Here is a 13,918-nt window from a genome sequence, read left to right as displayed (position 1 = left end):
AAGGGTCATTGTTACTTCTCAACTCCAGCCTGTCCTATTAAATACGTTATAATTTCACATACCCAAGACCACATTAATTTCAAAAGTCTCCGTTACTTTACCACCATATAGCAAGCACAAGTCTAGCCAAAGGTATAAAATTAAATGTGAGCAGATCATGTTAAACATTCAGAGGAAGAGAACGCAAGTAACATCAAGGCACTGCTACCTGAAGATGATGATCAAAGTCAAAGCATCTAGATTCTAAACATATAGTCAGCTTGGAAGCTGACAGTCATACACCCCAAAAGTAGTAACGTCACAGTTAACAATACCAGAATTATAACTACCACCACTTTCCTTAAGTGGAGTTATTTTCAGTTCTGTTCTCTGCACTGGCATCCCTCCCTCAAGCACCACACAAGTATCATCACGCCTTCAGTTAATTCCAAGACAGGAAATGTGGTATGTAAAAATTGCTGCTAGGTGTGTTTTGTGCTTTAAACAGCCTGCTCTGAACTCGCGGTTGAGACACTGCCATGATCAGGAGACTGAAGTACAATTCTTGGCTCTGACATATTCTAGAAGACATTGACAAATCACTTGGAGCAAAGATAAGAACCAGCCAGGCCTGGTTCTCTAGCAAAGTCGGCCTCAGGTCTCCAATGTCCATAAAAGGCAGTGCAAAGAAAATGCAGAATGACTTTTATACCATGACATTTCCTAATTACTTCTAGCTGTTGGTTTTTTATAGTTAATGGATAATGACTGTAACTAACTTAGTAGAGTTACTAAGAAAAAAAACGCAGAAACTGATGTTAATATCCCTGCCTATAACACCCATGCTGAGGGAGAACCAGTTACATTATGTGTGACCTAATTATTGCATTCGTTAGTTTGACATACTTCAATTCATATATCAGAAGCCAGCTCCAGCCATTCACCCCACTCCTTCCAGGGCAATGTCTGTCTTTAGCAATGGATCAGCATCACTTCACGTCAGAATGCTGCAGACTCAATCCATGCCCTACCAAACTTACTTCAACAAATTAATATAAAATTTCCTTAGGTTCATTTAAAAAACCAGCTGCTATCCAAGATTTAGTCATCAAAGGACACATTAAATTGATGACTAAAAGGTCAGGCATATGAACGAGGAAAGATCAAGTATAACAATAACTTGGATAATAGCAAATAAACTTTTTCTGGCATAAGAAATAGCTGCTAATGAGTACTTTAAACTCCTCCTAGCTACTCCTTCCAGCATATCCTCTGATGTCTTGAAAATTTTTCTTTAATAATACCTCAGGAAACAGTGGGTGTTTAAAATGATCACCTAGAAGAAAACAGGGTTATCCACAATAAAACTACAAGGCCTTAGATACCCAACAACTAAACAGTTTTTACCAAGACATCCGTACACTATCCTTCAGCAATCCACACTATACCTGAGGAAAAGAAAAACATTTTATAAGATAGATAGGAACATACTTATAACCTGGACAAGCTTCTGGGTGTCATTTTACCAGGTACTCTGTAGACAGGTAGTAAACATGGAGCAAACAACAAAAAATTCCTTCAGACGGCATAATCTTCTACAGCAATTAACGGCCAAAGCTGGGAAAGAACCCACATGTCTGGGTAGAAGTAATTTGTGACTCTTAACACATCCATACTGGGGGAAAGAAACGCTGAGGGCATCTGTCCCATAATCAGTTACTCCTTAAAAAAGCAAGAAAAACTTTTTCTAGTATTTTACTCTTCAACAAGCCTTCAACACTTTAAGTTCCCATTAGTAAGGTACAGCTGAAGACAGGGAGTGAATATATAGCCATGAGGGAGAGAGGGTTTTCCTCTGCTTTTCCTGACAATGACTACAGTATTAACAAGAGATGGAATATCTAGACTGGCTTACAAGCCAAGCTTAGAAAGCATCTATCCTCTCCACCGTAGCAAGTAATGGACAGCTCATATCTGTGCTGTGCAGAGAAACTGCCAAGATATATGACTGACCGTTTAACTCTCAGTGTTTGCTTTTGCATGCCGTGAAAAACAATGACATACAGGACAGCCAGAAGGCTCTACCTGTCTACCACCTTCCCCAGATTCTGGGACACCAGTATTTCAGACTCTGCCTGTACCACAATGCAGTGAGTTGTGCTAAGACAGGCCAAGCGACTACCACCTCCTCGGAACTGCCTTGTTAGCAGGATGTTTTTAACTTAATTCAGTTTTTTTTAAACACCCAGATTACTTGACAAACTAGAAGTAGAGGTACTCATGCTAGCCCAACATATTCAGATGGACATGAATACAGGAACAGTCACAGCAGCAGATCTGAAGGAACAAAGCCATTAAACAGCAGAAGGCCAAAGCAGTGACAAGCAGCACCCAATCCCCCCAGGCAGAGCAAAAACCCCTTGGAAGCGGGAAGCATCTTTACAGGCTGCTCTTTTTTGTTTATTTTGAAGGGAAGACGGAGCTGGAGATGACAACAAGACGGCAAGCCATTTCCACCTTCTACCTCACTAGGAGTGCGGCCCCCCCCTCCACGAGACTGCCTGCTCCCTTCGCACCTGGCCAGCACCCAGAAGCCTAAAGCAGCACGCAGAAAGCTTGGCTTTCGCTCTGGCAAGCCAGGCGCGGTGAGTCGGGCCACAAGGGAACCGCAGCTCCCACCTTCCTCTCCCACCCAGCCCTCCAGCCAGAAAGCCCCCGGGGCGCCAGCCCCCTCTCCAACGCATGGCAGCCAGGAGGGCGGCCCGGCCGAGGCCTCGGGGCGCTCTGCAAAGCGCCGGCGGCCGGGGGAGGGAGGCGGGGGGGCCGAGCCCCGCCGTACTTACAGGCAGAAGACGTGCCCGCACTGCCCCAGGGACACGGGCTGCCGCAGGACGCCGGCGCTGTGGGCAGAGGAAGGAAAAACGCGGCAGTGTTAACACACGCAGCCTTAAGAGCACGGCGGCGGCGGCCCCGCTCGCCTGCGGCAGCCGGGACGCAACGGCAAGGAGGGGAGGGGGAAGCACGTTACCAGCGGGAGCAGCTCAGCGCCCTCTCCAGCTGCCCCAGCGCGGCCAGGGTGCGGGCCCAGAGGGGCCCGGGCGGCGCCATGGGGGCAGCGGTGCGGGGCTGGCCCTCCGGGGCCAGCCGGTTGCCCGAGCGGCCGCGCAGCACCTCCCTCATCGCTCGGTACCGGCGCCGCCGCCGCTCCAAATCCCCCGCCCGCCACCACTGCGCACGCGCCGCAGGCTGCGCGCCCGCCAGCACGCATGCGCGCCCCGGGAACCGCGCGTCCCGCCCCGAGGCCGCCGCGCTTCCCGCGCTTGGGGGGCGGGCGGGGCCAGGGGAGGGGCGGGTCCTCTCCTCAGAGGGTGTCTGAGGGAAGTGGCGGGGTGGCTGGCAGCCGACCTGGGAGGCAGGGTTGATACGTCAGTAGCAGTCAAATTGATCAAATACCTAAACCCGGATGTGTCTATATACGGCTTTCCAGTATCTGTTTATCTATAACAGACATACTTAATGCAGCATAAACACCTGCTACGCAAACAAGGCCTGAAACGGGTGGGCAGGCACGGCGGCGTTATGGTGCTGAGGGCAGCCTCCCAGCCCAGACAGGGCGCCTGCCCGATGCCGATGCCTTCCCGCCCCAACTTTAAAAATCTAATTTACTAACCTCTCTTCCGCACAGTCACCAGCTTCAGTGTGACTGAGATACTTGTTTACTTCGGGTTTCAAGAGTGGGTTTTTTCTCAGCCTGTGTGTCCTATAGCACCTCAGGGTTCAGCCCAGTCTCCCACTTCTTAGAGGCTGCTGTTTCTGAGGGTGTACCTCCACAGACAACGGCCCCCACCATCCCTGTAGTGTAATTACTGGAGCACATAAAGCAGTTATAGCAGGAATTTATCACTTTCAGGTAGAAATACTCCTGGCCAAATAAAAGATAGAGCAGGAATGCCAGGAGCGATTTATAACAGGCTTACTGACATTTCGTGTCGAGAGGCTCTGCCAGTGAATAAGCATCAAGCCATAAATCTCAGAGCAAACATGATTAAAGCAAGCGAGTTATTCTTTGAAGGAACTTCATCATAAAAGGACGTGGTGGCACATAGCTGCAAAATTTGGGTTGGCGACAGTCTTAGAAAACAGCCGTCAGAGCGGCCTCAGCAACCTGTCCAGAATGTCGGTGCTGATGCTCGTCCCACATCTCCCTCCACTTCCTCCAGGCGAAGCAAAAGCATCAAGATGTGGGGTACTGCCACTTGGCTGAGCCATGGCAGCCTGACGAGAGGGACTCATTTGACCCCTGGTGATGGCAGGGGCGTTTTCCACGGCTCTTACTTCACCTACAGAGAAGGACCTCTACTTTGATGGGTGTTAAACCGGGGCTGGAGACACTTTGTGATAAGTTATCCGTGTCTTCCAAGGAGGTTCTTCAGTTTTGAGGTTTCACACTTCTCTGATTGTGTAGTTCCCTAGCTCTGGAACACCAGGGACGCTTTAAATCGGGATTTAAAACTTTTTTTAATTTTTGCTTTATTTATGGAAGGTTAAATATTTATCTTTGCTACTGATATTAGCCAGAGGTGCAAGGAGGTCAGCACCACACAGGATGGGGAATTGTGAAGTCTCTTAGCCCCCTTGATCCGAGAAAATTTGCTACTGTCACCTGGGGCAAGCTGACGTGTCACAGGGTGAACCATCACGCTGATTTCGATGGTGGCGTATTCAGCCTCTATTAAATCAGTGCCATCTCCTAACTTGCTCAACCCCAGAAAACGCCATTTTGGTTGCATTCCTGATAACTCCCAGTCCTTATCTGTGAGAAAGGTAGCTGTGGAGGTGTATGGAGGATCCAAAGGGTTAAACAACAGCTTGACTTTGCAAGTAACTCTGCCCTTGCAGAATCGGGGCCTGAGCCTAGAGGGAGAGGAATGGATGTAGGTGTCCCCATCCACACACATCTCCTTTTTGCCAATGCAGAGGGCTGCGAACAGGAGGGCTGTTTGTTATCATCAACAGCGCAGTAGCTGCATCTGTGCACTTGGATCCAGCTGTGAAAAGTGTGGTTGTATCTCTGTAATAGCCTGTTGTTTTCTGGTACTCAGGAAACCCCACTGCTGCGTTAATAACACTGAGCGGTGTCCCCTTTGCTAACGGTCTGTCATTCCCGGCGGTGGGGATCAGCAGGCTGCCAGCCACGGAGGGAAGCAGTTCTGGGGAAAGAAACAACAGCCGCAGAGGGGAGCATGGAAGTAAAACAGAACCAAATGCAAACGGCACCTTATTAAGAGATGCATAGGTTTTCAATGCTCCCGGCAGCCGGCGGGCTTGGGCTTGTTTCTGGCAGGAGCTGACTGTGGTGAGCTGCTTCAGAGCACAGCATCCTCCTTGCCTGTCTTGGAGGAGGAAAGGGGCAGGGAGAGGTGCCCTGGGAGCTCGTCCCCAAGGTCAAGGAGGCGGGGACTGGCACATCCCATGGTGCCTCTTCCCATCCTGTATGTATGCACCAAAACGTATGGACGCACGAGAGGGCTGACAGCATGGGACACAGCTGGACAGGGCACCCTCACTCCTTTCCTCGGGCTGCAGGGGATGGAGCTGGGGCAGGGACCTGCTCCGTCATGCCTCCAAAACCAGGATAAACTCACAAAATAAGCTAAACAAATCATTTGTCCCTTAAAGAGGAACAGTTGCCAGCTGCAACCTTAACATCCTACTCCCTCTTACTTGGCCGTTGTGTGCTCATCCTGTGCTCCAAAAAAACCAGCACCTGGCATCTCCCAGTGCACCAGGGTTACTGAAAGATGGCAAAAGGCCTTGCTGCCGAGATGAAACTTTAATGCAATTTGAAGTGTTCAGCTCAGGTTACAAACATTTGATCCATAGATCTCTTGAGTCAACCTGGCATTTATGTTCACAAAATATGAGATGCTGATATATACTGTATAGGACAATAAAACAGATAAGTACCTCGTCTTCCTTTCCTCTGTCTGAAATATGTTTAGTGTCCCTCTCAATAAATCCACATGTGCACGCTTAGTCTCCATTGTGCTGAGGCATTATGTGCAAATTTACAAACATTTACAACTAAGTTAAACGGAGGCAAAGCACTGCCCTGGGCGGACAGCATCTAACAAATACTTGTGTTCGAGAAAGATGTAAAAGTCATGAGTGATTCATTCTCTCTAATTTTATAAAGGTTAAGGAGTTGGCTCTCTTGGAAAACTAAGAAACATCTTCCACTGCAGTGAATTACTGCAACCAATTGGACAGTCAGAAGCAACAAAAAAAATGATGCAGAGAACAGGGGGAAGCAAGAAATATATCTCTAAATTTGGTTTATGCAGTATTTAAAGTACAAGTAAAGCCATTCCAGGCAGTATAAGGCCCACACACTTTAAAATAAATTTGTTGCATGACAGAAAGCCAGTAAAATGGTTTCAGCAGTGGTGTGATGTACTGTGACAGTTGCGTTCAGTACGTGCATGAATCAGCTGCTTCATACCCCACCGAGGCAACAATCGTCTTCACCATGCTAAACTGATAATGTGATTTTCAAACAATGCAGGGTTTCAGAGCAAAACCCACGCTGAAGGATGGGGCTCGTCTTCCTGGCAGACAAGGAAAGTAAAAAATCCTCGTCTACCTCATGCTTAATTTGAAAGCCTTGCCCATCTGGTAAAAGATTCTTTTATGTAAACACACCAGTACCTGATATTTTATTCATTAGCAAAGTTCCCCAGCTGTTTTCCAATAAATACACAATTACTACGTGATTCATCACGTAAAGGGATAGAGTGTGCAGAGGAAGGCCGTTCCCTCAAGTCTCACAAGGCAGTTGTTTTCTTGGGGGTTAAAAGAGCCAAAGCATCTGTAAAGAGAGGGTCCCTCTCCTCTCGTCCACCTGAGTATGAAGCACATCTCAAAACTACTGTGCCCTGCTGAGCTGAGCACCCACAGCAAGCGACAGGATGGAACTGCTTTAGCAGAAGACTAGAAAAAAAATGGGAGGACGAGCAGCCTCACGCTTTGAATTCCCTCTTTCCCCAAATGCCTGAATCGAAGCCTTTAACAGGCTTAGTTTGCTCCTCAGGCCGCCCCTCTGGGGCCAATTTTGCCGCACGCCCAAAGCCCTGTGAGCTCACGGTGGTCTCAGAGGCATCGTAGGCTGCGGCACCAACTTGAAAGACACAGGGCTGCTAATATCTTTCGGCACAGTAATTGGTTAGGGCTATTAGACTAGCAAGTTTTAAGATTTCAAATATTGAGGGATTTGATCCCCAAAAGGAAATAATAATAAAAATAAAAACGGTCTATTACACTTTCAGCCTAAGCAGCACAGTCAGCATTGCATTACAGGGCATTAAATTATTAGTCAAGTCTCGATAGCAGGGAACATCTGCTGGTGTTAGACATGGCATTTTTAATTAAAGGCAGCAGCAGAGAAGCCTGTGGTTCATCAGTTCTGCTTTTGCCATGCGAATTGCTAAATCCAAAGGGCACAAAAGATTTGGTCAGAGCACATGCTCTGGACCTGGCGCTGCAGAAGCACGAGCAGAAAAGCAGCTGAGGTGACAGGTAATTTACACCTGCGTCTCTGTGATTCCCCAGCTGGGTAAAAACTGTGGGGGATTTTACAAAGTTGAGATCAATACCCTTCTATTTTTTCCAGAAGAGGGAGAAGAGGGGGTTTGGACAGAAAGGCAACTAACAGAGAAAAGCAAAACAGGAGGAAGCCCTGTGCCCAGCGAAGCAGCTGGGGACCACATGCATACCTCTACTTCAGTGGCTGTTGATGCTCTCTTGCCTCTGGGGCTCCCCACCACTGCCGGGGTGCATGAACGGATGGCACATGCCCTCCATACCAAATGGTGCCCCCCAGGAAGTTTACCTTCCAAAAGAATAAAGGTTTGAACAGGGAATAGTTTGCAGCCCCATCAGCTGCCCATCCCAGACCCTTGGATCTAAGCAGATCCAGCAGGACCAAAAATCACCATCAGACCTGGGCCAGGGATTTGAGCATGTCTGGAAAATGCCCAAAGCCCCTGGCAGCGTGGGAACATCCAAGATATACCTGTGCAGGCAGAGCTAACCAAAAATAAAAAGCCTTCTTGCCCTCTTCCATCTGCCACCATTGCAAGGCTGTCCCACAAGCCTGGGTCATCGCTAGGCAGTCTCCTTTGACTGGACCCAGCATTTCTGTAATAAAATCTGAATTCTAAATCTGTTTGCAAAATGTCAGGTCCCAACTCAACTCAGCAGATCAGCAGAGACAAGGAATAGAGAAAAGCTCTTGTCTTCAGGGAATGGATGGCAGAAACGTCAGACCCCACGGACACATGCGGCTGCCTTGCCGTTGGCATGGAGGGGGCCAGGATTTCCCTCGACGAGCCCCGCAGATGGTGTTTGTTTGCTCAGCCACGATAAAAAAGGAAAATATTTGGTACAATCTGCTAGCAGGCAGAGGCAAACATATGGTCGGTGCAACGCAAGCCTGAATGCTCGGGAAAACGAGTCAAAGCACTGCAGCAGCTTTTAGATGTTGGATTGCCCTTGAGCAGAGTAGGATACAAGTCCAAAGAAGCCTTTGAAGAACTTGGGTGTAGGTTTTGTACAGTGGCTGCTGTGGCTTGAACCCTTTTATTATTAGCCCCACTCTAATTAGTACAATTGTACTATCCTTATTGTACTAGAGTTATTATAATCAACCAATTTTAATTAATGTGAGCCTCAGATACGGCTCAATGCTCGGAGAAATTCTCCCTGGTTCGACGTCTGTTGATCTGGTGCACATAAAACATAGGTTTAAAAAGAGGGAGGCAATTAAAGCCAATTGCTTGCACGTTTGGACACAGCAAAGTGCAGGTGCAGCATTCCTTTCATTCCCTTTACCTGTGACTTACGAGCCTCTTTTAAAATGCTTTGTTGCAGCATCAAGCTGGTGGGAAATCTTTGGGCCACCCCAAAACATAAAATTCTTTGAATTTCCCTTGTAGTTAAATTATAAAAAACTGAACACTAATTATTCTGATTTCTGTTTCCCAAATACCAAGGCCTATTTCTTACCTGGGGCTAACCTGCAGCTAAAGCAGTGCTGGTGACATTAGAGCTTTTGGTGAGGTTTCCTGGCTGTGCCAAGTGGGCAATGGGGACAGTGGACCACAGCTCCAGAGCTGCGATGGGGCTGTGACACACACCCCACGATGGGACCCTGCACTTGTTTGGCGTCACTGTGTTCATCCTAAGGGGAAACACCAGGGGCAGCACACATTCCACTGCAAACATTTTTTCGGGGGGGGGGGGTTGGTTGGGTTTTTTTAAACGAAAAAAGCATGGTCATTTCCGTTCTGTCAGGGTGCCTTTGTCAAGGTTTAATTCCCTTTTCCCTGTACGTCTCCTTTTGAAGACATACAGTGGAGTATCCCTTTGAAGTCCTTGCTTTTAAATTTACCTTTTGGTTGTCGTATGCTCTATGAGGCCAGTCAGGGATCCTCATACTGTCAGTCAGGGCTCAGCACCTCCAGTTTCATCAGGATAAAACAGATTACTGGGACTGCAGGAGCTGGCTTATTTCAGGGAGAAATTTGCCGTGACTTGTTAACAACAAACCTGCCTCACTTTGAAGAATTGCAGTTATTTTGTGTTAGCGGGGTGAGTAGACCCCCCAGCTATGCCTGACCTCAAGGGCAGGGGCAGATGCTGTGTCTGAGCACTGAGATGGGGATCCCTATGGGGTGATGCTCCGTCCCCACCCAATGCTCTGTGTGGAAGGATGGGGCCACCTCTGTGGCCCTAGCATGAACTCCACTCCCAAAACGTCAGGTTACAGCCATCCTGGTGCTTCTGCTGGCCTTTCTCTGGTGCATGAGTGGCTCAGCCCCTCCTTTTAGCTTGAATAAAGTCAAATCGGGGGGTGGGGTTGGGTGGGTGGGTGAGAAATATATATATATATATATATATATATCAGCAAGGAGTATAGCTGGCATTTCTGGAGAATATGAAATGCATGGGTAATGCTCCCTTAATTTAAATTACAATGCTCCTTCCCTGCTAAGCCTTCCTTCCAAAGGCAAGAGCAGAGGGCTCTGGCATCTCACAAAAGAACTATGCCTCATGCTTTCGCTAAAGCCAGAGCTGAGCTGCAAATAAAAAATAAGGAAAATCATGGGGTTCCTATAGCGATACATAGGTGCAATGCAGTACCTGGGAAATACCAGCCCTGAGCCCAGCACAGGGGCTGCAGGAAGGGCTGGGGGCAGTGCAGGGAGCTGCTCCTCCAGAGTATGCAGAGGCCTCCTGGTCTTGTTCTTTCCCTAGGTGCCAAGGTAGTGTGTAATCGGAAGACAGATTTTGCTTAGCTGCAGCTTAGCCTGCACTGTTGCAGACCCTCCCTCACATGCAGAGCTCCCAAAGAGTTATCCTGACTTGCTTTCTCGCAGGTGGAAAGTAGGGAACAAAAACCCCAGCACATCTATAAGTGTTTACAAGGAAGGGCATATATTTTTTTAAATAGGTAAAGATATTCTTTTTTCTATACTAATCCATACTAAATCCAAATTAACACTATAGCAGTTCCTGATGATTTATGTTGTTATAATAAATAACAGACACCGCATGCTGTTTAGCTGATGATTAATGATCCTTATTTACAGTGTGTTCAGCTCAGGTCTGCAGTTTACACTTGCGAACATCAAAGGAGAGTTCATCTTTCCTTTTCTCCTGTGTTTTGAGGTCACGTCATAAATCCTGTACAAGCAGCCTTGATGGCTGCATTTTAATCCACAAATAGGACTGCTATAAACTGCCAGGAGAAATGCCAGTCAGACCCAAGGGCCGCGGGAGCTGTTTCCCTTTGGCCTGGGTCACAGGTCACCAGCCTGTGCGGGAAAGAGTGCCAAACCCATGGTGGCAGCCAACACCTTTGCACCCTTCCTCTTCAAGTTAACCAGGGTCTGTCACTTGAGTGTACCGTGCTGTAAGCACCAATCCCTATTTTTGTCCTCTGATTTTCCTATTTTCTCTCCTCTCCATTCACTTCCAAGGCAAGGGAGGTGGTTTGTGAGCTCCAGAGCCAGTGCACATAGAATCATAGAATTGCAGATCCCCAGCCCTGCTCCCACAATGTTCCATCCCACTTCTGGAACCCCCCAGCCCCCAGCCATTGAAGCCCAAAAGGCTCCTTTTTCCTGCCCCACCCTACAAACCAGGCCCTGGGGATGGGAAAGCCAGCTGCATGGATCCTCCCATTTTCATCAGATCAGCACCGAGCGCCCCGGTATGACACAGCCTGGGTGGATGGAAAAAACAGCTTCCCATTTTTCAATATGATTTCAAGGACTCGTATAACCATGTAGGCTGGTGTGCTCTGATACGCAGGCCAAGCAATCTCACACGGTAATTTCTGCTTGAGACAGAGCTCAAAAATGCCAAAGGGAGAGTAAGGGAAATGCAACACAGCAGCTTTGATTTATCAGAATGAGGCTGATGAGTAACAGAGAAACTTAACAGTCCTGGGATGACACCTACCTCTCCCATTCAACTTAGTGTGAGAAGTGGTGGCATGCTGCTCAAAGGGGCGCTGTATTAGTATCATACATGAACTGATTTCAAGCACTGAAATCACCCCATGTAGGGTATTCACAGTTGAAAAATAACCCCTGTAATAGCAACTCTCCAAGGGAGCTGTGTAGGTTTCTTGCTCTCACGGGTCAGGGCAGAAGCCCCCCTAATGCTTAGCCAATAATTACATTTTTCTGTAAGCCAACAGAGTTATGTCATTTTGGCACATGGGAATTTCTGTAACGATTGCGATATAAACTCTGTCTGAAACTGCACCCCTCAGCTCTGCTGCCTCCACCGTCAGCAAAGGCAGGGGGACAGGCATGCAGCAAACTGTCCCGTCCCTCTTCCCGATGGCCATGGCTGAGGCTTCTCCGATATCTCCATCCCTGCAGGCACCTGGGGGGCCAGGGACCTTTGAAAGTTTGGGCTTTTTTTTGTTTGCGTTTGGGGGTTTTGTTGTTGTTGTTGCTGGTTTTTAAAACACCTTTTCCCAACTTAAAACTGAGTGATGGGAAAACAGCTAACAAGTAACCTCCCCGAGCACAGGCTTGTACCTTCGGTGTGCGTACACTGCCTAGTTGTCAGCCCGAAATCTCCCAGTGAAGGTGCCCATTGCTGTAACTCTGTGATATTCCCTAATCCTGCCCAATTCCACAAATCCCAGTTTGTAACCCAACAATGAGGGACAGGAGGCTCTGATTACCCAGTAAGCATCAGACAGACAACCAGGATAGTTCATAACAAACATACAAGCTTTGCCTTTGCTGCTATCCATCGACGTGTGGCAAAAAGCTGTTCATGGGTTAAAAAAAGGCTGCTTGCTGAGTCTGTAATGAGGGTGGTCAAATGCTGAAGGTGTAGAAAGCGGGTTAAAAGAGAGGCCTCGCTGCCCATACGAGGGAGGAAACCTGTACAGCCGCTCCAGCATGTTCACACAGAGGGTTATTGTAGCGTGAAGCACCAGCCCATGAGTAAATGCTCCCTCCGTGGCACTGCACTCCCCAGAGAAGCTTTAATAATTTCTAGGGAGGCTCTGAAGGCTAATAAAAAAAAATTAATAAAGAAGTCAACCTGGGCAATCGCTCTGTTCCTCTTTCATGGCAAGCCTCAAGCTGCCCTTGTCTGGCTGATCAGGTGCAGCTCTGATTTCCCGGGTTCCTGAAGCAGAACGGGTTCAGCAGCAGCACAGCCTGCTTTGCCGTGATGGATGGGAATGATTATAGTTGTTAATCTGATTAAGCCTATGGTCTCAACTTTTGCTCATCTTACTGACATTGAAGGTGCTTAAAGAAACACTTGAGGAGGAGCATATGAAGATGTATGAAGCATGTGCTTCTGTGCACCTACCAGTATTGATCTTAGGGCATGATCTGGTGCAGGTGATGTGATTTTGCACTGAAATTGGATCCCTGGGTTATCAACACACACCAGCCCTCAGGCTTAGTGGTACAGTGGGAAAAGAAGTGTCTCCTTCAGCTTTGTTTTCTCTCTTTGACACGATTTTAAATAGGAATTTGGGGGAGCAAGATGTGGTCCCACAGCCTGCTGCAGTCCAGAACACCATGACTATAGCCTTCAACGGGGACTTCAACTAAGGCTGAAAGCCAAGAACCACACTCACTGCATCTTGGTGCTTTGAGGGTGGCGTTATGCTCAAGATTAGAGGTGGAAAGATATTTTGAGTTCTTTTACCTCACATAACTCCCCAGAGACAGCTGAGGAACACCTAGAAGTACTCTGGTGTTTCTAGCAGTTCTTAATATTTGCATTGTTAAGTTTTTAATTAGTTTTCTTATCAAAGTCAACTCAAATGTTTTAGCTTCCACAGTTCCTGGGAGTACAGTATGTTTAGTCACTGCAAGAGGGAAAACTTATGTACAAAAATGTGTAAAAATTTCTTACCTTTCATAAGCACCTGGATCTTAATTGCTTTCCAGTAATCATCTGTTAGAGAAAATTGTTCTTACAAAGCTGAAAATGGTTTCTGTGTTTCTCCTCTGCCTTGCTCCTAGGGCTGGCTGGAGGTAAATAAAAGGCAGCCCTTTGGGGTTAGGTTACCCAGCTGAGGTAAGGGCCTCAACTCAGGCTGAGAGCTTCTCCAGGCACCCACTGCAGCCACCCAGCAAAGAGGGGACCCTTGAGAAGGGGATTCAGGGCTTTCCCTGTCGAGCTCCATCCCTTGTTGTCGAGATCCCTGTCGAGATCTATCCAAAGCAGATCTGTCTGCAAAGACTTGCCACCACCAGCCCTGGTACGCTGAGGCTGCAGGAGCAAGGAGAAGAGCTCTGGTACAGAGGTGCTCGCAGCTGGCTGGCACCCCGAGCAGCACTGGGTGCTCTGTGCAAGTGGTCACCCTGCTCCTAGGCCCTACTGGGCCACC

The 13,918-nt window shown here is 47.9% G+C and overlaps 1 protein-coding gene across 2 annotated transcripts in view; it reads right to left on the bottom strand.

Annotated features, from left to right (window-relative positions):
- BARD1 (BRCA1 associated RING domain 1) overlaps window positions 1–3,214 on the bottom strand; it is a 44,729-nt gene extending 41,515 nt beyond the window's left edge. Inside the window, exons 1-2 of one of the 2 annotated variants that reach the window (XM_055718673.1) lie at window positions 3,008–3,214; window positions 2,823–2,879 (exon numbers count right to left, since the gene is read on the bottom strand). In XM_055718673.1, coding sequence (XP_055574648.1) covers window positions 2,823–2,879; window positions 3,008–3,159 — 209 coding nt within the window. In that variant the 5' untranslated portion in view covers window positions 3,160–3,214. The remainder of the gene's footprint in view (window positions 1–2,822; window positions 2,880–3,007) is intronic. The other variant, XM_055718674.1, reaches the window with a different exon arrangement.
- Window positions 3,215–13,918: the final 10,704 nt, after the last annotated feature.

This window comes from Falco cherrug, chromosome 8 (genome assembly GCF_023634085.1).
Source record: "Falco cherrug isolate bFalChe1 chromosome 8, bFalChe1.pri, whole genome shotgun sequence".
NCBI classification, from domain to species: domain Eukaryota; kingdom Metazoa; phylum Chordata; class Aves; order Falconiformes; family Falconidae; genus Falco; species Falco cherrug.
This window is presented reverse-complemented; position numbering and strand designations above follow the sequence as displayed.